General features: G+C 38.5%; 1 protein-coding gene across 1 annotated transcript in view; it reads left to right on the top strand.

Annotated features, from left to right (window-relative positions):
• Positions 1 to 11,683, top strand: part of CHL1 (cell adhesion molecule L1 like) — a gene marked incomplete at both ends in the record, with an annotated part of 53,359 nt that extends 41,676 nt beyond the window's left edge. Inside the window, 5 exons of the mRNA XM_082059937.1 lie at positions 831 to 1,010; positions 7,721 to 7,882; positions 8,551 to 8,682; positions 9,528 to 9,600; positions 11,467 to 11,683. Coding sequence (XP_081916063.1) covers positions 831 to 1,010; positions 7,721 to 7,882; positions 8,551 to 8,682; positions 9,528 to 9,600; positions 11,467 to 11,683 — 764 coding nt within the window. The remainder of the gene's footprint in view (positions 1 to 830; positions 1,011 to 7,720; positions 7,883 to 8,550; positions 8,683 to 9,527; positions 9,601 to 11,466) is intronic.
• Between the last annotated feature and the right edge of the window lie 14,376 nt (positions 11,684 to 26,059).

The following is a 26,059-nucleotide window of genomic DNA, read 5'->3' as shown; positions in this document are numbered from 1 at the left end:
TCTCCTTCCTGTGCAATGCCTCAGCAGAAATGCAGACAGCCGCCACCTGAGTCATGTTATGGAGTAATCACATTGAGAAACAGCTAAATACTGGGGGTGTTTCTTTCTTGCCTATGAAAGAACTGAGTACCTGGGAAAAGATTTGAGCAGATAACCTCAGACAAGATCCAGACTCCCACAACACCAGCTGTGAGCTGTGGTGACAATTCAGGGTACTTTATATGTTCTTTGGGGATGGAGCAAGATTAGACTGTGTACTATTAAAAAAAAAAAAAAATATATATATATATATATATATAATAATTTTCACTTGAATCTGCTGATAACAGAACTGCCCAGTTGCCCTTGCAAGCTTAGGCTGAAGGCCCTTTGTTTTTGATGACTATAGGCAGTGAGTGCATCCAGTGAGTAGTCTGGGAGTAGCAACCCCTCCTTCAGCTGACAACTGTGCCAAGGCAGAGTGGAACAAAGCAGAGCAGCCATCCGTTAACTTGCTTGCAAAAGTTTGCAGATGTTTGGAAGCAAAGCAAGAAGCAAATCATATATATTTAATGATTTAGGAGACAGTAATTTTTCCCGCCCACTCAGTATATGCATATCGAGAATCAGAGAGCTTTTTAAGAAGAGTAATAGCTCACCAAGTAGTTGGGAGATTGTTATGGACTAGATAAATCCCATTAAAGTACTTGGCAGGAAGGTGAGATATGCTTATTCAGGCTTCATCCTTCCTACATCCTGCAGAGAGCATCTCTTGCAGGAGCGTTCATGACACATTTCACATTTGTGGCCTTTAGCTCCTGGATCTGACTCAGTTACCTTTTCCCTTTCAGTAAATGAAACACATGAAATCGGACCTCTGAATGATGTCAGTGTAACCAACCGCTCCACACTCAGCTGGAGGCTCTCAGGTCTCAGCTCCAGCACCAAGTACAAATTCTACGTAAAGGCTTGTACAGTCAAAGGCTGTGGGAAGCCGGTCACAGAAGAAGGACTAACGATGGCTCAAGGGAGTAAGTTAATAGGCAACATGTTTTTATGTGGAGAAGCACTAATAATAATGGAAAAATCTATTGAGAATATTCCAGGCCTGACGTTTCCTTTGTAATTAGAGAAAATAAATTTATTTTTCTTTCCATGAGAACAATCAATGAACTTTTTAATGTAGCCATGCAGCCTTCAGAAAAGTAGAGCTTATCTGTTTCATTTTGCTGTACAGTACCGTGTTTCTATTCCCACTGATCAACTCTTTAAGCTGTACTAGAATAAGTGAATTGCATTTAGTCACAAACAGAAAATTGAAGATCTAGATAATCTGTTCTCAGTAATATTATAAAAACAAATTCTGCCCTTTCATGAAAGTGGGGGAGTACCACTGGGGGTATCAGAGGCAGTTAGTTGACAGGGAAAATCCAGATGAACATCAAGTTGACTGCAATGCATTTGATCCATTATTTTATTATTATTATTTTATCAGAGATTGGAAGCATGCATTTGTGTGCCACTTATACCCTATCCTAAAACACTGGTGTTCAGTGATTTAAAGGAAAATCTCAAGCACTATATGATAGCCCTTCTTTCACATTCAGCTGAAATGAAATAAAATGTACTGTGCTCAGCAAGTCTGAAAACTCTACAATACCGAGGAACGAGTCCTTGCTATTAATCAGAAACCAATGCTGTGCACTTACCGCAGGAAAGGAGAAAGAGAATGTGATAAGCAAAAGAGTCCTGGATTCATCATTTTTAGCAATGATAATAGCCTGGAACAATGTTGATATAAAATAGAAAAATGGTCTTTGTTGCACAACATTCTATTTGACTTCTGAGTTGCAGATTCTCTTCAGTTATTGGTAAAACAAGTAAAAAATATTTTAAACTCATCATGTCCCAGTTCAGGATCCAGTCATGAAGTATCATCCCTTGTTCCAAGTAGTGAAACTCTTTCTCAACTGTCTTGTAGCCTCCAGACTCACTCTAGTATACAGATACTCCTGAGGTAGTAACTAGAAATCTGCAGCATGATTTAAATTTTAAAATGTATTCTTTGTTAAGTAAAGTAAAATATCCTTCTCCTGCATGCCCTGCTCCCCTCTCCCCCCGCTAAAAATACACCATTTCACCTCATTGCTTACCTTTTTTGGCCTTCATTGGGCAGCCAGAATTATGTGTTTTGGCCACTTGAAAGTCTAGAACTTCTTTGAATAACCTTGTCAGGTTTTATGAAATGCATCCCTTCCTGATATGCTTAAATGGATGATAATGTCACCATTCATTTATTCTCATGCTCTCCTTTCCTAAGACTTTGTTTTGGCAGGGGCAACTGGTTGAATCCTTGTAGAATAGAGTAGTATAATTAGTAAAAGCCGCAAGGTTCCAGTTCTGCGATTAATGCGTGCTCCTTGCACAAATTTGCTGGTTCTCAAGCCACTCTAAATCCATACACAGCATCTTTCACTGAGAATCCATTAGAGCTTTTTGTCATTATTTGCTGGCTAAATTGTTCAGACATTTTTCAACTAAACATGATAGGCTGAAAAAAACCAAATTGCTCTTTTCAGTGACCTTCTTTGAGTTTTAAGCTATGGTATGGGAAGCAAGGCAATTGCTCCAAATTAAAACAATCTCTCTTTTTGAAGAAAGGGAGTGATTTCAAAAGTCAAAGTTTATTATTTAAAATGACCCACATAAAAGACAGATATAAAATATGGTGCCCTCTGAAATGAAACTCCATGCAAGTTTCTTTGGGTTTTGATTTAGTGATTCTATATTCTATATGTTCTGAGATTAGTAATAAAAACGTAAATCTCTCGTTGTTTATTTTAAGACTTTGAATAGCTTCCACTGCTGTAATATAGCCTTTGCAGGTTGTGCCATGAGTATTTCAGAATTTCACAATGCATTCTGCTAGGGAAGTGTAGATGTTGAGGTGGCAGCTCACATTTTATCATTGGTATACTTGATCTGCATTACTGCTACTGCTTTCATTTACTTGCAGTTATCTCTGCTACTGTATTCTGGAATCAAAAAGAAAAGTTAATCTTATTCTTTAATATGTGCATATGCTAGTATGTATGTATCACCACTAAAATAAGTCTGAGTGAGGAAAATTGTTGTGCTGTAAGTGATAATTTTGCCAGCCTGTAATTCACGTTCAACCCATCTCATGATAATGAATTTGCAGTGGCATGAATGACTGAATTTAGGAAAAATTTTCTCTCAAATCAATATAACTCTCTAATAGCTAAATGGGTAGATCATACCCTTTCTCTACAACTGCAGCATCTTCCTCTTTGAATGAACCATTCAGATCCAGTTTTTTGTCAGGAGTAACACATACCTTTGGGTTAGAAACACCTTACCAAAAGGTCAGCAAGTGGATACAGATAGGAAAAGACCATCTCACGTTCACATCTCTATTTCTTCCCATTCTGATAGAGCCATATTTTGCATCCTGTGCATGGTCAGCAGCAGCAGAGGTTGAGCCCTCTACTCTATAGTGCTGCCTTCATCAGAATGGGCTGTTTCTGGCTAATTACTTAACAAAGAAAAACCACATTTAATGTTTGTCTGTAAGATTAAATGCAGGCCCGCTTGGATTAGTGAGAAACAGAAGTAGGCTGTATAAATAGTATACTTGTTGCATGACCCAACACCACTGGAATTGGCAGCTAATACAAAGTCACTGAAATAAAAGGCCTCTTTCTTATAAAATATCTTAAAGATAGCCAAAATAACTCAGACATGAAACACTGCTATACAACCAAAGGTCTTTATCAGTTGATAAAATACTGTGAATGATCATGAAGAATCTGGGCAAAAAGATATTTGAATTGTACTGCAAAATAAATAATATTTAATTTTTTTTCTTTATCTTGGTTTCATTCCACAGACGAAGGTATACTGTCTTTAGAAAATGAGTTTTGTTTCTGATTTTTCATTTTAAGGCAGTATTTCTTAAATGACCTACAAACTAATTAATTATCCCCTTGAAAATGTCAATTTCCAAATGATCGTTAGCCCTCGGAAGCATAACACAAAATAATGTTCTTACATAATTGAAAAAAATTAATTTCATATAGCAGTCCTTCTTTAACACAAAGCTTCTTTTCATCTAGAGCTAACAGTGTCTCAAGGATTACTGAACACATATTACATGTTGAGAATGATTACTGTGTGTCCAGAAATTCAAGCCTTATTGAAAAAATCATCCAGAGGAAGCTGTACAACTGTAGTCTTGTTTTTCAGAGAAGCCAGACTTTCACCAGTTTCATTATATTTCAATGGCAATTGGCACTGAACTCCCACAGACTTTCTGAAAGTCTTAGTTGGCAGGTACTAACTTGCATGACACACCGTAAGATGAGGAGAGTAACCATTTGTAACAAAAGACATGGTTTTAGTTCTCTTTTGCCATAGGCACAGTGAAAACATTAGAATACCACTGCCTTAGCCACTTATAACCACTGGCATTGTTACCAGCCAACCCCCAAAATATACCCTATTTGCTCACAATCGAGAGAATCTGATGAAATCATGATGTAATGTTTCTTGTTCTGTCACTTATGCCACTCCTTTCTGTGCCTTTTCTTCAGCGGGGGACCTGTAGCCCATCAAACCCAGTTGCTAATGGCAATCAATGAACCATCTTGCCAGCCTGGGCGCTGCACACAGGGTTGACCAGGAAAGGGAATACCTGATATATCAGTGTTACAATATGCCAAATATATCAGTCTTGGAGTACTTCAAGCAAATTTGTGATTAACTGTTTGTCTTTGCTATTTTTGTGTTTGTATTTTTTTCTTTTTCCTTTTCTATACTCTGCCCCCGTTAAGTCAACACAGAGAGCTAAAGAGAAGCAGCAAGAGATGAACAAGCTACATATAAACTGTCTTCTTGTCCGAGCTCAGATTTCACCTACAAATGACAATCAGTACAAACGACTGATCACTAACTCACCTATAAATTCTTCTCAATATACTTTATTCACAACAGTTTTAGTAATTTCTAGATCTGAAAATATTCCCAATTTGGCATGAATTACCTTCTCCACTAAAAAACCCTAGAAGATGCAGGATACTTGTGTTGCATATTTATACACTTTTAATAGCCAGGCAGTAGGGGAAAACTAATGAAAGTTCAACTTTCCATTTATTACAGCAGATGTATTTAGACAGGTATGGTTATAAATTAAGATGTTGCCCACAATTAGTATTTTACTATTAGGCTGCCAGGTTTTTTATATAACTATGTTTTATAGCAGATGTGCTAACTTTTGGAGAACTAACACTCTTGTAAGTCTTTGGAGGCAGTTTATATTGTTTTTCCCCTTATACTATAAGCTTCTATAAAAAAATGTGTGTTCTGTTGTTCTCACAAATCTCAAAGCCCAGTAGGAATATTGTAAAATTGCAGTTCAGTGTTTAATGTTCATGTAAGTCCCATGGTATGTCTGATAAATAGTGGGGGGAAGGTGAGAAGTGCTGGTGATATGCCTTTATTACTAATGTTTCTTCTCCCTTATTGTAGATTAAAAACCTAACCCAACTGCTTTCAATTTTCTACAGCTAATTTCTGCAGCTCACTGACCTTTCAGTGTGTTGAGCTTTTTCTTATCTGTATATCTTTGCTTTTATTTTTCAGGATGCTACACTGCTTTTTCTATTCCAACAACCAAACTTGTCCCAATTAGCAATGCTTTCTCCTCTGTAGGTATTATATTGACAGTGTAACACAGACCAGAAAGAAATCGCATGGAAAGAAACCTCATAATCACCCATCACTGGACATCTGTACTGAGTTTGAAAGAAAAAAATTGTTTAGTGTTTTGAGATAGGTGATGTTAAACAGCCTGGAGAGCCAATGGTAAATCCCCAGTCCCAGGTCAGATTGGGCTCAAACCCTTATTCCAGTATGCGTAAGAGGCGGCCAGAAAAGGGGTTATTTTTCAGCTATATCAGTTTCTCCTTCTGTAAAGGGCTGACTGTTTAAAAACAAGAGTGGAAATAAATAGATGATTGATATGGCCTGGTTAAGTTGGTTTAAGAATACGTGCAATGAACCACAGCTGTGGGCTACCACTGAGCTCAGGGTTAAGCGCATTGTTTTCTAAGAGTTCAGAAGAAATTGTTCCCAGGGAGACGTGTGTTGTGTGCAAGTTGGACAATGAGATTATCATGTCATGCATAAGTGCTATGTGGTATTTAATGCATAATGGGTTGAAGGTTCACAGTAATTCTTGTTACTTTATGGATAGTGTTTCCATTAAATACATTTTTCAGATGACTTTAGAACATGAAATTAAAATATACCTGTGATATCCTGTTGCTTAATTTGCAGTTTGATTAAAAAGTATAGCCCAGTTTCACATACATCATTTAGCAAAAATTACGAATAGATGGATTAATTTATGTTAATAAGCTAGGCTTCAGTATCAAGAGTATTTCAGCTGTATGTGTTCTCTATGGGTTCCAGTGGCCTACTAATTTAACTGCTTATTTTAATACATGTATAGTTGCCTTGGAAAACTTATCTTGAACTGCTGCTTCGATTGTGCTTGGATTAATCTTGATATTTTTTTTTCCTTCAGCTGTCGACTAAACTTTTATCTCTGAAAGCTTCTTGCTTTACTTCTTTACTAGTTTAAGTATTAATGCACATTGTTTTACTGTCAGTCCTAACTGGTCAAGTAGTCTTCAAAATATACTGTGTGATGCCAAACTCATTTTTCATCTCACAGTTGCCTTCAAAAGGCCCAATTTAATTTTAGGACTGTGTAAATGTAACTATTCCTACTACTCCTGATGTGACCCTGCGGTGAAAGTGAGTTTGACACCCCTGGACTGAAGAGATTCGTCATGTCAACTTACAGTTCTGCATTTGCTTGTGTGAACAGGCTTTTCATGTTCATGTTTTCATTTTCATGTTCATTGCCAGCCTCTCTTCATGTCCTTTTTTCTGTTATGCACAAAAGCTATTTTTAAAAAGCTTATTTAATACCCTGCAATCTTAATGCAGACAGGAATTACAGTAGCTGTTTTGCAAGTAAAAAGGCTCTAAAACTAGAGCTACTGGACTTTCCCTTCTACCTCTTTATCAAATGTTAAACTCATCAGGAATATTTAAAAGCTTAAATACCAATTCAAAAGCAAACTTCATCTATATCTAAAACAGTGCTTTGTGTAGACTTTGTGGAATTTAAAAGGACATGGAAAAATCACTGTCAGGGAGAAATAAGTATAAATCCCAATGTTATTTTTTTCTGTGAGATGCATAAGAATCCATTTCCATATAACAAGCTGTCTGTGCTTCCCTGCTGAGTTCAGTTCAATGGGAGAAGCATCAAACCCCAGATTATCTATACAAAGCAAGCCCATTTTCAAACTGTAATTTTTCAAGCATGCGTTAGTTAAAGCAGATCCATAATCCCCCATCAATATTAACTTTCATCCTGGGAAATGTACAAAACCCTTCATAAACATCAGGATTACTTCATTCTGCTGTTTATTTTATCTGATGGAATATTAAAAATCAAATAGGGAGAATATTTTTTAGTTTACTGCCTGTTTTTGAAAATCAGATTATGTGATGACAAATGTTAAAAATCCTTGTGTGTCATATTTGTGTGTTATTTACATTATTTGTAACTGTGCAGTGCATTTCATAGGCCTTTTGTTCAATGAAGACAATTAATCAATATGACTTGAATATGTACATTCCATAGGTAAAGGGATCGGCAAGATTTCAGAAGCAGTAAACCCCACACAAAAGTTTCACCCCATTGAGGCACTTGAGCCTGGAACTGAATATACAGTTCGTCTAGTGACTAAGAATTGGGTTGATAACAATAGCATTTTTGAAGATGTAATTGAGACAAGGGGGAGAGGTGAGACATGAAACCCTTCAAGGTGATAAAGATTTATTTTGAATGGTTACATCTTACATTGTGCAGTGAAAATTTACCAAAATCATGATTTTGCTCTGTGATTTTTTAAGTTGACCCTTGCAGTTAAATCCCATGGGAGAGTAAATGCATCTGAGGTTCTCAGCTGAGCCTTATGCTGAACTTGATGCACAATAGCATGGAACAATTACAAACCTTTACAAAACCGTTTTCCCTCCTATGTGATTTTGAAAGGGTAGTGCTGTGATATAATCCATTTTAAGTGTGCCAGTCTAGTGGTTTGCATGTATCAGGTGCACTTTTAACTCCATTTCTTTCGCGAAGCTGCTTTTGCATGAGAGGCTTAACAATTTTCTGTTCAGCTTTCCTGTTTGGCATTAATCCTTTGAGTCAACTACTCTCTCAGAATTACCTTTCCAAAATGTCTGTATTGTGCTTTGTAGACTGCACATTCCCCTTAAGCATAAAAATGTCACACCCTGGGCATATTTCTGTCTTGCATTTCTTTAACTTGAACACAATATGTAGTGATAGACTGATTCATTTAAGATTCACTGAAGAAAATGTTATGTATTCATGTTTTAGCGGTGTGATGCCCTTTTTCCCATGATTAATTTTCTTCTCTTTTACTCCTCTTCTGTTTCACAAAGCCTATGCTGGTATTTACGATGGAATTTCCACCCAGGGGTGGTTTATTGGACTGATGTGTGCCATCGCTTTGCTCACCCTACTGCTGCTAACTATTTGCTTTGTCAGAAGAAATAAAGGAGGAAAATATTCAGGTAAATGGATTTATTGTCCTTTCACTATGTTCACATGTTAATAACAAGCATCCTTCAGACTTTTATCTCTGGAGGCTGCACAGCCACAGGCAGAAACATCCAATTAGGATTTGTAGCTTTTGATAAATATCTGCAAAGTGGATTTTAATTAATAGAAGTGAAACTGTGGTTTCTGGGGAAGATAGTGCTGTGCGCTGGTCAGAGATCTTGGTAAGGCCTTTGATACTGCTCGTTGAGTCTTCCAGTCTTTAATCCAGCCATAAAGTCAAAGTCCTTCACCAGCTCCACCTCTGAGCCTCCATTGGCAGGACCAGCTTCTCACTTTCCACCTGCTAACTGCTACTTGACCTTATAACTGACATAACTTTCATGGGTAGCCAAACTGCTTAAAAATTGAATATTTTGCTAAAGGTAATTCTGTAATTTTCAAAGTGATGTTTAAGGATTTAAGTATAAATATTTGAAGTATAAATCTGGTTCCCCAGAGAGGTGGTAGATGCCCCATTCCTGGAGACATTCAAGGCTGGATGGGGCCCTTAGCAACGTGATCTAGTTGAAGATGTCCCTGCTCATGGCAGAGGGGTTGGACTAGATGACCTTTAAAGGTCCCTTCCAACCCAAACCTTTCTATGATTCTATAAATACATGCTAGTTTTCTTAAAAAGGAAGGAATTGCACGAAACCCTTGGTGGAAGCATGGTGGTTGTGTCCAGCCAGACATGCACCACGAGCTGCTGCCCTCCAGGCTATAGGTGATGACAGGAGGTTTTCCGATTGCACCTGCAAAAAGAAGAGTCCACGACGGAACATGGCATACAGATCTGTGCTTTATTTTATTTGTACAGTGAAAGAAAAAGAAGATTTGCATCCAGATCCTGAAGCCCAATCAATAAAAGATGAAATCTTTGGGGAATATAGGTAAATAGGACTTGCTTTAACAAGCATTTGTGTTCGTTGGGGCTTTGTTTGTTTCCAGATGTCATCATTATTTAGAACATTTTTATAGCATGCAACTAATGCTATTTTTCATTTTCAAAGCAAACCTCACAGGAATGGATAATAGTAGGAATGTAAAGATATATCCAGTTTACTTAAATGCATCCAGGTTGGGATATAAGGAAATGTTGACGCATCAGTGGTTATTTTTTACTTTTTCTTTTCTTTTTTTTTTTTTTAATTAGCATTGTATGAATAATGTAAATATATATTATAATCTGGATTCCTACTGTAATGTCAATTGAAGTCAATATAAAGACTTTTATGTCTTCAGTGGGTTTCTAAAACCTCATTGGGCCCAAATCGTACAATAAGGGGAATGTTCATTTTGTAGAAGAAAACAGAAATGTAAAATACAGTTAGAGATGGCAAAAAAACCCAAAAGCCCTCACCGCAGAAATTTCTGTAGGAGAACTGGAAAAATCACTTTGGCTGCTTTAAAATAACTAAAGCCTACAATATCATGTAACCATGGTCTGATGAAAAAGGTAATTTCTGTTGAAATCCCACTTATATATACTACATTATTTGTACTGGCCTCGTTTTTTTTTTCTGCATAATTTTATCTTTATTTAATTTTTAATGCTTTCTAATGGGACAAATGTTTAGAAAGGTAAGAAAGTCCTGAGGTTAATAACTTTGACCCTCCTCCTTCCCCCTCAAGCTCCAAACTTATCTGTTTCATAAGTAGAAATGCCCTGTGCAGAAAAGTAACAAATATTTTTACTGTATTGATTCTACACATTGTTGATTATATTCTGACGAGGTAAGTTTTAAGTGTGTTTCTCTGTCCTTTCTTAGATGACATTACCACAGCTTTGACACTGAATTGGTGTTTAGCAAGCACTGTAATTGAGTAATTAGGTACCTAGTTCAGAGGCCTAACTTTTTTATAATCCTTTAATCTATTTTACCAATCCCTCCATATGTCCTGTTCAGTCAGGAGAAGTCAGGTCGCTTTAGTTCTTCTTCCGCAATAACATTCAGAGGAATGACCTGTGGAATTTCCCATTGTTCCTGAATTTTGGTGGGGGGGTCTGTGAAATTGCCATTGAACACAGACTGCATGTGAGCAGATACAGACACTCTGATTCTGCTTTCGTTTTTCCTTGTTCCTCCCTCTTAGCAGAGAGAAACACCATCAGTTACAGTAAGATAAGAGCAGAACAAATTTTTAAAAAAGGGAACAAAGCCCCTTTGTTACTCATCTGAAATCAAACAAATGCTCACGAAGCAGTGAGATGTAACCTACAGCTGATGCCTCATCTCACAACTTTGCATCAGTTCACCCACCCACCTCAAAACAAAAGTTAAATAAATAAGCCCTGAATATTGCCAACTGTTCTGCAAAAAGAAAAAGTCTCTCTCTGTAAGGTGCTGAAGACTTGACACCAACACTGATCACTGAAACGGATCCCTCAAATCCTTACCAGCATTTCCTTTTCTGTTCCCTTCACTTTCTATCCCTTCTTTTATCTGTCCAAGGCAAAAAGGGAAAAAAGCAAAATGCACATGTAGTTTTCATTGATGTTTGCCTTTTTAACCAATTCCAGTGTTGTAATAATCACTAAATCCTGTGTGTGGGGAATTCAGGTTAGTGTGCATGACCTATTTGAGGTGCACTGGACCAAGTGGGACTCACAGGATCAGATCATTCTCAGTTTACCACCCACATAGAAATGTTTCCCTTGCTCTTCCCTCCTGCTGCTTTCTTTCACAATAGAAGTGCGATTTCCATGCTTGCAATTAAAAGCTAGATTTTTGGAAAGGTGTTTCTTTGTTTTGTAGTGACAGCGATGAAAAGCCGCTGAAAGGCAGCCTCCAGTCAATTAACGGGGACATTAAAGCCACTGAAAGTGCTGATAGTCTGGTAGATTATGGAGAAGGGGAGCATGGGATGTTCAATGAAGATGGTTCATTTATTGGAGCTTATTCTGGATCTAAGGAAAAAGGATCAGTGGAAAGCACTGGGAGTTCTACAGCGACTTTTCCCCTCCACGCCTAAAATATCAGCAACAATAATTTGTGTTTAATTGTGGTATTTATCTTGATTAGTACTCCACAGTTACCACATGTGATTGGAAGCAGGTTGCCAATTGAGCCAGGTAATATAAAAATAAGTCACTGCCACTAAAAGATGATTTTTCAGACTTTTCTGTCCTAACTTTTATGTGTTCTCTTCTAATTCAAACAACACAAATAATTCTTGATTATAAAAATTGTCTTTGTCAGTCTTACCAAAACAGAATTTCTCGGTGTTACATGTGTATACTTAACTGCTACTCTGTATGTTTCTTAGGTTTGGAATATGTTTCTCTATATGGTATTTTTTTTCTTATATGGCTGTTGTCACTTTGTACATACATTTATATGTAGTATTAACTCACATATGGTGATCTCTGCATTGCAGAGGTTCTAACGAAACAGGAAAATCAAACAAAACCATCAGGTTACTCTGCAAAGTGACACAATCCATCCTACTGAGAAAAATGATAATTCAAAATAATGGAGAAATATATTCTATATATTGTACAATTTTTCATAAAGAAATAAACTCCTTTGCTTATGATACTCTAAAATTAATTTAGTGGTTACAGCTGACTGCAATTACCAGTACTTAGAGATGCAACTTTATCCACATAAAAATTGCTCTTAAAAGACAAAGCTCTGGCCTTGTGGATGGATCTTCTGTCCAGTAGCTGGCACTATTTCCTTAAGTAAGTTAAGCTGCAGTAACTTTCCTGTGGCAAGGCAAAACAGGGTTCCCATCCACCATCATTAAAAAAATATTTTAATTTGTTTTTCTGAGTCTCTGCAAGCTGCATTTCTAAGCAAAATGCTTGTTGTCTGTCTCATATCTGTATATTTGTGCGCTAGCATACATTTCATGGAGACATTGTACATATGATATTAATATTGACAAAAGTAAAAATCAGCCTTGGTTTATTTTGAAATGAGACGTTGCTAGCATGAGTCTGTATAGCTGTGTAGGAATGAATAGAATTGCTTCTCAATATGAGTTTGAACCAGCAAAACTAGTTTTCAGATGGAGTTGTGTGTATACCAGTCATATAAATCTCACATCTTTCTAGTGTCCCATAAAATAGACCTACCTGACTTGCAAGAGATCATTTATTTTCAAGCTATTCATTGTTAAATAAACAAAAGCGAAAGCAAAGAGAAAATATTATGGTATAGTTTCTTTTATATTTTGTTTACTGAACGCTGGTTTAAATCTGGTTCTTTTCTTTGCCTCTCCAACATTAATTCATCAAAACTGTACAGCACATTTTTTTGGTCTTTTTGTATTGGAATATACTGCATTTCTTTAAAAGCATTTTTATTTTTGAATGTGCTTATTTGGGTAGAGTATCAATATGGCTCCATTTCTTCTTGCATTTAGAAATGACTGTCGCTTCACTTATAATCTTTTAAAAATTTTTACTGCATGAGGAATAGGTCCTAAAAACCATTTTGCATCATGATAGTAATTAAGCAAATATCCCCAATGGCTCCTACATGGTCCCTATTACTTCAATGGAAGAAAGAGCGGAAGCAAGAATTACTCACATGGTTATGAGTTTCCAGTAATGCCTACACTTAAGACTCGTTAGTTGGCTACAGAAATGCAGGTTGTTACGAATACAACATAAACCCCACAGTTTGTATGCAGCTCCCCTGATGTTTGGGCTCCTCACCAGGGAATCTGAATTCTCAGTTGTGCTCATCAGTTTCCGAAAGCAGTGAGAGACCGTTGGGGCTCAATCCTCCTGCTTATGTGTTCCTCTTTATTATTACTTTTGCTCATAAGGACCTTTCATCTAGCCTCTATTTGGGCAAAGCAGACCCCGAACAGTCAGCCTGAAACCCCCAGTGATGCCCAGTGTACAAGTGTAAAAGGATGAATTGAAATCTGCCCACTCCCTCTCAGTGACACCATGGTATAAAGAGTTTGATTTTATTATTTATAAGTTTTATTTTCTGTGTTTCTCTAAATCCAAATATTGAAAAAATTCCAAAGTAATTTTCTTTTTTTTTTTTTTTAAATAATTCTAAAAGAAGGGAGTGCATAATTGGAATAAAATTGGGGTGTACCCCCTGAAGCCACGCTGGCCTGGCTGTGCAGAGGGCTGGGGAAGGGCTGGACCCCTCCCAGTATGGGGTCACCAAGCAGGGCAGAGCTTTGGCCAGACACACATGGGAGAGGCTGGATCCAACCCATCCACAGCCCTGGTCACCCATTTTCTTGTACTTTTGGCTGCTGCAGATCAACTAGAGTCATTGTGCCAGAAAACGCCGCTGTTAAACAGACACAAATTTCAAATCATATTAGTGAGTGTCAAATTATTGAATAATGAATATAAATCCCCTGTGCTATCTCACTTGCTCTGTTGCTACTAAGAGGTTTTTATGACATTCCTGTGATGTGCTACTCATCTGTGCCGGTACGAGTGCTTTTTCTATTAAAATTTTAATTCAGATCCTTAAATCTTAATGTTGGTGTTTCATGATGCCTCAAGGCCTAAAAATCATACAAAAAGATGTGCGATGGAATTCGTACAATGTGCACTCACTTTTAAGGATTATACCCGATGGATGTTAAACAAATGGCTGCCAGGGAACAAAACTGCCAGGGAATCTCACTCACCTGAGCTTTTGTCTCTTTCTCAATCATTTCTTTCCCCCCCACCCCGCCCCGGGATGTTATTGTCTATTGTAATGGTACCACTCATACAATGTACCTTGTGAAGTGCAGGATACTAATGGTTTTTTAGAGGTTTGCTTTCAAAAGTAAACTAACAGAGCAAGCTCACATTTTCCTGAGCAGTTTTTTGTCTTTGCCAGGAGATGGGCTGGAATTTTTTCTAGAGCAGTTCGTTAAAGGTGAGAGGAAGTGTGGCCATGCAGGCTGAATGAAAGGTATCACCAACTGTATTGCACTTCTGAAACAGTCCATTAAATCAAGTAACTTTTATTCTGATGGTTCATCAATTAATACCTAGCTTTCAGACTGCCTGCTGGGAGGAAGAACCCAGGGATGACCAGCCATGTGAGCATGCAGACCATGCTGGGTAGGGAATTATTAATTACCTGGTGCCAGGGCTTTTAGTTTGGTTACGTTTGGTTACGGTAAACTATGACATTTTGATGGCAGCACAAGTGTGAGATGGGAAATGACACTTTCAGATTTGATACCTTGGTCAACCCGGGATGCCATTTCATCCAGCAAGGAGGAGGCATTTCCCTGGCCCCAGGCATCCTGGTTTGTGGATTTAAGCACCCTCCTCTGGAACAAAAGAGGGATGAATGTTTCTCAAAAAGTTGTGTGGTTTTGACTGCACAAAAGTTTAAGCAAATAAACCAGCTTTTCCTAATGAATCAGTAAAAGCCCCTGTGTTCCAGCTCCCGTGCAAATGAGCCATTTGTGTTCACAGACCAGCGTACCATTGATTTGCTTTGGATTGTAATCTCAGACCTAGGTTTTTATTAAAAATAATAATTATATATATATATGTAAATAATGTAATTGCACAATCAAGAACTTGTAGGAATGGCCCCAGCTTAATTGTCTGGCAAAATTTGGAGTCCCAGTCTCAAGCAATCCTCACTTGCACTTGACTCTGTTCTTCAGCAAGTCCAAGGGTGTAGGACTGGGTACTGAAGCCCTTCGGGGCTGCATCTTCTGGAAGAGCAGAATTAGGAACCAGATCAGAAAGTGAGTTTTCCCTCTGGATGAAAATGTGTGTGTACATATAATGAATTAAAAAACAGACAAAAAAAATACTTGTACCTAAAGTTTCAAGTGAAATGACTTAGCCTGTCATTTAATGATTTGTGATATTTGTTTTATTGTGTTATTACACAAATTTTAATGAGTGGTTCTTTTTCTGATAACTACTTCCATTGACTGAATGGGTCAAATCCAATGCATAAGAGTTTTTAATACATTTTTTTCAGGATTATATCATTTTTGAGATGAAAACAAATGCTAGCACAATCTTTCTGTATAAAGAGGTCTCTTTTTTAACAGCAGTACAACATGCAGTTTTGTAAACTAAAGTTAGAATAACATTCATTGATCCTCAAACACTTCTAAAAGGAAGTCTCATCGTAATTTTTTATAGTCATTATTTTGCAGATGAGTGGTAAATCTGGATTATTTTACATACCTGTAAGAATGGATGTAAAGAAAGGAAGTTCTTCATGGCAAGAGAATTTCTGTTGTTTGACAATGGATCAAGCCCTCAGCTGCATCCCTGATAACGTGTAGTATTTCAAAATAAGGCGCATAGACCATGTTGGAATACGAGTACATGTTTACATTGCAACTCCATATCTTTCATGCAAAAGTCTCAAGTGATCTGCACTGATTTGTTCAGTTTTCAGGCAGGAACCAGTAGGTGCGTTTGAGCCAAAGCACACTGTCTCTTTCGTTTTTTATTATTATTACTTTGAACAAGATACTTTGTAATTTCATGAGAAAAGATCAAAGCAAATGTGGTGTCACTGTTACAATGTTACTTTTTGAGCTAAATGTTAGTGTGCATTTATTAAAGTTTAGACAAATGTGTTGTACTGTAGTTGCTGTTTGTATCATGCATACGTGCACGTATGGTTTTAAAAGATATTTTCATTTTACATGAAATACAACTTTGCTAATAAAAGTTTGACTTGATGTAATCTTCAAAAGCCTTAGCTGTAGTCAGCAAGTTTTTGGTTTTGTTTTTTTGGGGGTTTTTTGGGGGTGGGTTTTTATTAGTTGCTGTTGTTTTTCTGATACCATCTCTATGTTGGGAACTTGTTTTGTCATTCATAGCCCTCTCTAGCTTGTGGCCTGTGGTGGTTTGGTTTTTTTTGTCTTCTGCCATGGTCAAGCTGCCCTTTGGGTTTCACTAGGACTGACAAACTCCATGGACAAACAATCAAGGTATGGTCTGCATCAAAGCAGGAATGAACCTGAACTACAAACACCCTGAATTCAAATGCCTCATTTATTTTATGATATGATCATCTCCCGGATCAACCTATCATACTATATAATAATAGCATCTATAACATGCTTTATATACTCTGATTGCATCAGTTAACATCCCATAACCTCCTGACCATGCAGAGCTTTAAGCCAAGTGGCATGTGAAATACCTGCAAATATAACATTATCCACTATTAAAAGACACTTAGCCATGAAATGGAAGACAAAAGCTCAACATACCAGGCATGAACAGAGGTGAATGGAGCTGATTCAGTTATGTATGGTGGAATACAACTATAATGATTAGCAGGGTGAATTTCTACTCCTCGTCATTAAAGATCACCAGAATAACGGTGATTTTGTAAATGCCCAGGCACCTAGGAACCCAGTAATACTCTTTCTTTTCTTCTTATTGCTTGGTTAGGGAAAACTCCACTTATGCTAAAGGTCTGTTCTTTGTTTGCTAAGGAAAATAGGAAAAGACCAAAATATCCTAGTTCTTTTGTGACTGAGTATTAAAATGATCATTCTGTCCCATTTCCTGCCCCCCCCCCCAATATTCAGTGTTATATGATTATATGATTTCTTTAAATCTATTCTGGCAGTCCATATAGAAAAGTTAACCAGGCCAGACCCATGTAATGTGGGTCCACCCCTCTGATACCTGAAACACCAAAACTGCTGCTACTGAGGACTCCGTGAAAGCCAGCAGAAAAATCCATGGCTGCTGATATTGCTGCAAAATCTCTCACCTTTTTTACTTAAAAAGAAATTTAACAGAAATTGTATTTAACAGAAATTGGAAATGTCTGTGCACTGCTTAAGTGTGAGACATAAATTGCTCACATAGAGAATAATCCCTGACTTCCAACCTTAACTATGTTTTCTGTGTCTCAGTAAGAGAAATGCTCTTGTACATTTGTTTTTTGTTCCTCATCTTTTTAGCTTCTTCACAGGAAGGTTTCAGGGCTTTTAAAATCCATTCTTCACCTGCAGAAAATCTTGATTACAGTCAATGCAAATGCAGAAACAAGTAGGACTGTGCTAACTATCATTCGCCTTTCAGGAAGGCATCAAGGGCATCCCAAGTTGTTATATTATTATTATTCATATTCTGAAATAGTGAGATTTACACTTTTCTCAATAACATAATGGGGAGGAAAAAGTCTTACAATCATGTGCTTCACTGGAGTGAGAATATAGATGCTGCTGCCACCGTCAGGTACATGGGCTGCAGATCCTGTCTCACCGCATCCCACAACCTCTGCTGACACCCAGCTGAAAAATCTCTGAGGAAAGGTTTAAGGACGAAGTCTGGGACCAATATACCTTTATTTGATATTTTGCTTTTATTATCAAGTTGGCATTATTTTGGGGGCAGAGCGTTATTTCTAATGTTCAAACGTTTCATTATGTTATTCAGTATTGCAGTTAAGTGTCATCGCTTTTGGACTTTTACCATCTGTTAGCAAGTTTGAAATGCAGAGAAGTCAGTCACCCAGTGGGAAATACCAGCAGTCTCACTCGTTGGAAATGTGTAAACTCTGCAGATTTATGGGCTTTACTTAACAAGACCTGTGTGTTGTTTTTGCTATGTTTGAGACTCTGATGGCCTCACTGAGGCTGCATCCCCACTTAATGTGGCTAAACCTGCACAGACAAGCTGTCCCAGCCCATCACTGCCTGGACATATGGGTACTTATAGGCATTACTGTAAAAAAACCCTGCCTCACTGCCTGGGCACACAGTGCCCAGCTGGCAATGCCTGCTGTGCACCTTCCTTAGTGCAGCATCCCTGGAGGCACACAAGACACTCCTGCCTGGCTGCCAGGACTACAACACGTTCCATTAAAGAAAAAAGATAAATAAGAAGCCTGTAGAATTTATATAATCATATCCAGTCTATCCTGCGGATTGCAGCACAGTCCTCCCTGTTTTCTTGGGACATAAGGGCAGGAACGTCTCAAAACAGAATACATGCAGCAGTATATTTTGTTTGTGGTTTTTTATTTTGACAAAATGGTCTTGGTTTGGAGTTCCATGGCTTCGTGTTGCTCTGCTTTTCCAGCATGTTTGCAGTAATGTAACTGACTGAAACTTTTGGGAACAGGTCACTTTGAGTGCTGCTCTTCACCTGAGATAGAGGTGAGAAGCAGTTGGTGCAAGGAGGAGAGGCTCCTCCTGAAGGAAATTACATACAGGTGGTACTTATTTACTAATTATCCCGGTAACAAATCAGTAGCCTTTCCTTCTAATCTGAGATGAAGTTACGTTATGACTGCAATGGGTTTCTGTTATCTCTTGATGGATGAGAAAGTGTTACAGCTCCTGGTGTGAGAGTAGGACTGGGAGGTGAGTCCACATCTCCTGTGTGTTTGCTGGGATGGAGCTGCAGGAAACTGCATGGCTGTGTGAAGGTGACCCAGACACCCAGGTAAGAGCAAACCTGCTCTGGGAAAATGAGTGTGTTACTGCTTTTACCTTTAAGAGCAATGTGGGAAGGTCTGGATATTTTGCTGGCGAGATTTATGGGGCTGTGATTCCTGCCAAAGGGCTTTGCTGCTCTAGAGCTGGTTTAGAGCATGTGCTGTGGGGTTTTCCCTTTTCTCCTGCCTGGATGAGGGGGCTGGTTTTCTATTAATATGTTTCTTCTGAAGCAGGTCTGTTGTTATTCCTGGGGCAGCATAACTGCCTCTCCAGTACAAAAATGTTTTTCTTCTTCCTCTTGACTTTCTATCAGGTTCTGTCTATATTGATCCCTCAACTCCCTGGTTCCTGGTCTTGGAAAACTACCAGCCTGTTTGCATTGGTGCTTCCTCCTCACCATGCATTTTTCTCACTGTCCGTAATCTCCCTCATCTCTTCAGGGTGAAGGATGTGTTCCACTTAGAGATGCACCTGGGATTTTGAAACTGCTGTGGGTCAGGATGTCTGAACTATTTCTGACTGGGTGTTTTTTGGTCTGTACTTTTCTTAAAAAAAAAAAAAAAATAAATAAATAATAAAAAAAAATTACTCTGCAGGTTTTAAAACTCCACGCAACAAATGCTCTTTTCCTTAGAGAGGAGGGACAGGGGTAGAGCGACCTCTGTCACATCCCCCTGCTCCATTGTGTAGGGTGCACAAAGCCCATCAAGTGCTTGTATGGGCACCCCAAGGGAATGTGGTTCTCATTGGAAAGCAGCAGGTAGAGGGCTGATGCTGTTGGAATGATGGCTGATGTTGTTGTCACAATGCCTCTTGGCTGCCATGTTTTACACCTTTTTCTGTTTGGTCTTGTTTGTTTGTTCATGCAGTTAGTGCTGAGCTCTGCTAGGCTCAGCTGAGCTGCTGCCCTCCTGGGCAGGTATTCACTCTTCCAGGGCAGCAGAGTCTCTGTGGGTTTACCTGATTCTGACTTTTCTGAACCTCCCAGCTCCTGGAGTCCCAGGACTGCAGAATTATGAATAACAGGGAGAATTTAACTGTTCTGCTTGCACATTGTTTCAATGGGGGGGAAAGAAAAATACAGTTCACCTCAAGGAAGAAAAGTTGTCAAGCTCAATGCATGATTTACTGATTAATCTATATTTAACATACAAATATTTAAATAAATAGTTACAAAGAAACCCCTACTTGCCAACCTTGTGGAGCTCTGAAAACATGAACCTGTGAACGAAAAGTTTTGAAAATCTGTGGCAAATGGAAAGGCACAGTAATTCTTTAAATATGTCGTGGTTGAGATGGACAAATGACAGGATTGTGACCCTATGCCTGAATCTGACTGTCAAAATTGAGAGTTTAAATGTCTGAAAACGAAGCCTGTGTTTTGACTAATTTTGTCAAACCTCAAAGTGTGTATTTCTCACTACTATTACTTATAAGTTTAAATTTGTCTACATCTCTCCTTGCCAAACGTTCTGAACATTAAAAGTTTCTCACATCTGCAATTTAAGTTTTGAGTTAAGGAAATTTTAAACTTTAAACTCATCTGGCTCTTTTCATCAGCCTGTTATCAGTGTCCATTGTATTTTCAGGTTTCTGTCGGTTTGACAAGACATAACTGAATCAGTTTCTTATAATCAAGATAATAACTACCAAAAATTGATGGATTTTGCTGCAGTTAAAAATACAGACTAATTCTTGCCATAATTATCAAGTCTTTAAATGGTAATTGCACACTGTTGCCATCTATCTGCTGTCAAATTTATTTCAGTAATTGACTTCCTAGTCCAGGAATTAGAGACAGCCTTTGATTATTGGTTCAATTAGTCTTAAAGCATCATGTCTCTCTATTTTTTTTTTTTTCTTTTAAGGTAGTTTAGTTTGCCAGCCAAAGAAGGTACCAAGAACGTCGCAAGATATTTCTTATCTTTATCATTTTCTACCAGTACTTGCTTCATGTCACTTTAACTGGCAGATATAGACGTATTGATGAGGGTTTTTATGAGAAGGTATTGACTGGCTTTGTTCTTTTTCTTACTTTCAACCTTTAGCAACAATTTTCTTGGGCAATAGAATAGGTTCTACTGCAGTGGCGTAGCCCATAGCTGTTTTCTGACAAAACCCAGCATATTGGCTATTTCTGAACGATGTGGTTGAGGTAATACATCCTCAGCATTCCCCAACTGAGCTGTTCCCATTGCGGCTAGGGCTCTGCTCCAGACTACCTTTTGGTTTCCTGATGGAGATGGAGAATCATTTACAGCTTTATTTGTTTCTCGCTTTCTGTAAAACAAGAGTAATGCATGGATTGAAGCAACAGTTTCTGGTCTGATTTTACTCATGTAATTAAAGAAAATGCTTGTCAGCAAGGGCCAAAAATGTGTGTTGCCTCTCTTGTAATTTATTAACTATTTATGCACTTTAATTCCTTTCTATAAGGGGGAAAAAATCCTTTACTGATTCCCTGAGCAGGACACATGTTGTTTTCTGTGGTAGTGCTTATTTTGTAGCTGAGAGAGGAGGAGGGATAAAAGAATAAGGAGGATGAAACTTGTATCCAGGTGAAATGTCTATGAAAACCCCTGCATGTCCAGCTTAGACTTTCAAGCTGAATTAATCACTGACTTTAAGTTGTATGTATAAAGGTGAGTTTTGGACAAAGCCATGCCTGATTAGCAGCTGAAAAGACAAAGAGATTTGAGGTGGAATTACATCAGTATTGGACCTGATCTTGTCATAGAAGGAGGGGAAAAAGCAAACAAACTTCACTATGGAAATTCAGTCTATTCTGTAAGTTTCTTTGGGAATATATTTTTCTGCTGTTGTTACATGTACACAAATGAATATTCATGCAGCAATGGAGTAAAAGGGATGAAATAAAACAGAAACCTGTTTTCTGGTTTCAAGCATAAAAAAGGAGAAAACCAAAAAGACCCCATACCCACACAAGAAAAAAACACCTACACACAGGAGGGGAAAACAAACAAACAAAAAACCACACACCAAACTCCCCCTTCTACTGTATGGAACAGATATGTGATATAGACTTTTTAATTATGTCTTTGCAATGATATTTTATTCAGTTCTACCTTAATTTCAGTTATAATTGTGAGGCATCTGTGAGTTACATTTTACAATCCACATCCCTCCAGGCTGGCAATGAGCAGTGTAGCACAGCTCTTTCATGCAGCCGTCTTCTGCAGACCAAACATCTGCTGGTGATGCGAACACAAGTCATGCCTAGCTTTTTAATTCCAGATGATCACCATTTGATAACTTTTTTTTTTTCATAAGAGCAAATGATTGCTAAATATAAACAAATACAGTGTGGAATTTCACATTCTGCAATATTCACCTGGCGTTTCCGCTCCTTGCTATCTTTCCAAATCCCTTCTGTTCTTTGCCAGTCAGAGCAGAAAAGCAAGTGTTGCTGTAGTTACACCAGGGAAATAGGCAGATGCTGCAACATGCATGATGACTCTTCCAGGAAATGCTTCAAGATAATTATAAGTAACAATTGCGCCAGGGATATTGCTTGCTCCTATGTCTCTTCAGATAATAACTTTTACAACCTCCTTGGCTATGTCTTCTGGAAGGATTTGAGGACATAGTGATTGTAAGAAATCACCCGAGATTAGTATTTCCCGAAGTCTTCTCCCTCCTGGACTGAATGACAATGTTCCCTGCACCTCAGTAACATGTGCTCTAACTTTCTCACCTCCATTTCTTGAGACTTAACTGTACTTCAACATCTGTTTTGTTTTTCCTGAAACTTTTGCTGCTTAAGGATTTAAGACTAGAGTTTTAGAATAGCTAAAGCACCTGGGTCCTGTGCTTAGCTGCTGCCGGACCTGCAGGTGCTTGACATCAGCTGGTATATAGGTACAGCTGGATTTTTCACACTAAACTTTATCATCTCCCAGTAGTTCCTCTCCTGGGTGTGTGTACCTCGAAGCTTCCATTTGTAATGATGCAAAGCTCCTTGTGCATGAGCTTGGGGAAGGACTTCTGGCAGATTTTGCCTGTCTCCTTGTGTCTTTACTTCTGCAGGTGTGACTGTGGCAGACCTAACTGGATACTAAGGCAGGTGGATGTTGGTATATATTGTCCTCCAGTATACCTGTATTGGTGGGATGGGGTCTTCAGCAGTAGCCTGGGAGAGAGGACCCTGTTAGAGCAGGTGTAACATGGACACCCGACCCACCTGAGGCTGGAGGGGAGCAAAAATGAGGTGCTTCAAACAAATCAATTAACCCCATAGGAAAAAAAAAAAATCATTTAGTCTTATTTCAGCCTTATCTGTTGTTCTTGCCTAGTGGTAAAATGCAAAAGCTCCAGAGAAGCACAAAATTTGAAACACTGGAAAAGCAACCTGAGCTTTGGTGTTCCCACTTACTGGGACCTGTATCCAATCAAGACTGTGAAGAGATGTGTGTGGACCTCTCATTTACGGTTGTAAGGAGTTGAAGCATCGTGACTAAGCTTGAGAAAATGGTGGTGAAAACACCGTCTCTTCTGAGACATCTCTGAGAACTGGCCTTCAGTCAATTAATTCATTACATGATTAAAAAAGCACAAACAGTCAGGGAATTCAGAATTCCCCTTCTTTGTAACTTAGCCATTGCATCAGAGTTGCCAAATACATATAATTTTTTTTTCCACCATACAAAACAACAAGCTTAGCTGCTTCTCTGAGACTATTCATTTTCACCGCATCAGGAACTTATTAATTCTTGATGAGAATTCAAGCATTAATCAATTCTTGATTGAATTCTCCCCAGAGAGAAAGAGGAGAAACTAGGCCAGGTTTGCCTTTGGCTGCTTTGAGCTCTGTCTCTGATTTAAAACACATGGCAACAGTGGTCTAGTCAGTCTGCTCAGCTTCTACTCCATATCAAATGCATCTTCATGGCTAATGGAGGACTCTCAAGACAATATCTCTGCTACAGATACTGTCCGATGAGAAGAAAGTGGCCAGAGCTCCCGCAGTGTTTTCCCTTTGCAATTCTCCTGCGGCAGCAGGTAGCAGGGAAAACAGCCTGAGGCTTGATCTAGTGGAGGTCAGGCACACACAGAGCTGCAACTGACCAAGGCAATTAAAAGGAGGAGAGGAAAAAAATATATAGATTTATAGCATTCTTCAGCTGGGTTATGTGTGTTTCAGCCATAACATGGGGTCTGGCCAGCAGGTAAGGATGCAGAAGGGCTTAGCACTGGGAATATAAGTCATGTCTGGAGTCAGAGCCTGAGTCTTCTGCTGGTCTAAAGTCGATTTAGATGCAAGGATGTCAGATTTCTGCAGCGGAGGCTGAAATCAGGCCCTTGCTTGCTGTTAAGAAGTTCTTATATAGAAGCTGTTGGCTTCTAGTGCAAATCTTACAAGTATACTGTCTGCATTAAAGATGAATCAAGTCAGATTTTTAAACTGAGATTTCCTCTTGGTTTTATTTAGTCATGGTATACTGAGGAATTTACATTTAGACTTATACTGTTGACCCACTTCCTTGTAACGATATTTTTGCAGAAGAATGAAGTTTCCTTGTGAGATTTTTAGAGCTGTTTAGAGTAATTTTACTTGACAGCTCCATGTCATTTATTTTATGATTCCCTTGCAGTGAATTAGAAATAATTTACCATTGTGCTAAAGATTTTCCCTATTTTCATAGGGATCCAAACTTCCTTTATTTTTCTTAGACTTCTCATGAAAAGTAAAATGTGATCACTTCGATTTCAAAGTGAATCAGACATGGCATGAACTCTAAAGGGATGTCTTATATACTTAATTTGAGCTGCACTTTCACTGTCAGCTTGTATATGTCTCAACTTAGGAGCATGGATTTATTGTGGGTTTTTTTCAGTAAGATTACTATGGTTTATTCAGAAAATATTTTCTCCTCTCTTCCCTAAAGATAGAAGTCCAGTCAGACAGTATTCATACTCAATACATTTCCAAATTCTGGTGTTTACGTTTCTTTTTTCTTAACTGTCATATTCAGAAATTAGGCATGATAAATCAAACAGGAGTTTTGCATTTCCCTGATGAAGTGAATTTTCTGCTACAGACTCTTACTAGATGAAAACAGCAGATGAGACAGGAAAGCCAGTTTTCCTTCTATATGTCGTCTTGTCCCCACCATGCCACTCTGCTGTGTATAGGTAGAGCTGGTGTTGAAAGGATTCTTGGAGTTGATAGCTGGTGTTGTTTTGCAATTACTACCTACTTCACTTGTACATTAACCTATTTTTGTAATCTTTTCCTTTGCAAAGTGCTTTGAAACCTACAGATCAAAGTGATTTATAAGAACCACTGCTATTATTATTTTTCTCCCTCATTCCAGAAAAAAACAACCCACCACCATAACATTAGGAAAAATATATCAAAGCAAACCAAGAATATTTTGTTCTCATTAATTGCAAGAGAATCAGTTGTTGAAGTCTCCCTTGGTGGCTGTTCTCCCATCAGGGAGTGTTGTGCAGCAAAAGCAGAGGATGGTGAGACAGGAAGGAGCAGTGCAATGAACATCTTTAGTGTGTGGTCACTTCAAGGAAGTTCTCTGCTGTTTTAGAGCAGCCAAGCTCATCTCTTACTGCCTGGTGTCTGTAGTGCAGTGTCCAGCAGCACAGCAAACACTAACTGATTTCTGAGCACAAGCTCCAGGGATGGACTTGTGATGCAGAGCCCTGGCACCTTGTTCCTTCCTCCCTCCTTCATGCCTGTGCAGTTGAAAATTGTGTTTCATTTTTATTCCTTCCAACCCTTCAAAGGCAACCTCTGCTGCTTTGAAGAGATTGCGGCTGGAAGCAGTAACCTTGCCTGCATTAGCATAACCACACTTTGAGCACTGACTGAAGGGAGTGAGGGCTGTGGGAACTCTCCTGCCTGACCCAAAGAAAAGGCAGGTTCAGGAGGAAATTGGAGCTGGAGACAAGGACAAAGCATTTGGGCATTTCTTCTGGGCTTGGGCAAAGAGCTGAGCTAACCTC

The sequence above is a fragment of the Streptopelia decaocto genome, assembly GCF_964273445.1.
Source record: "Streptopelia decaocto genome assembly, chromosome: 8".
In the NCBI taxonomy this organism is placed as follows: domain Eukaryota; kingdom Metazoa; phylum Chordata; class Aves; order Columbiformes; family Columbidae; genus Streptopelia; species Streptopelia decaocto.
Note: the sequence above shows the minus strand (reverse complement) of the source record. Positions and strands in the feature narration are given on the sequence as shown.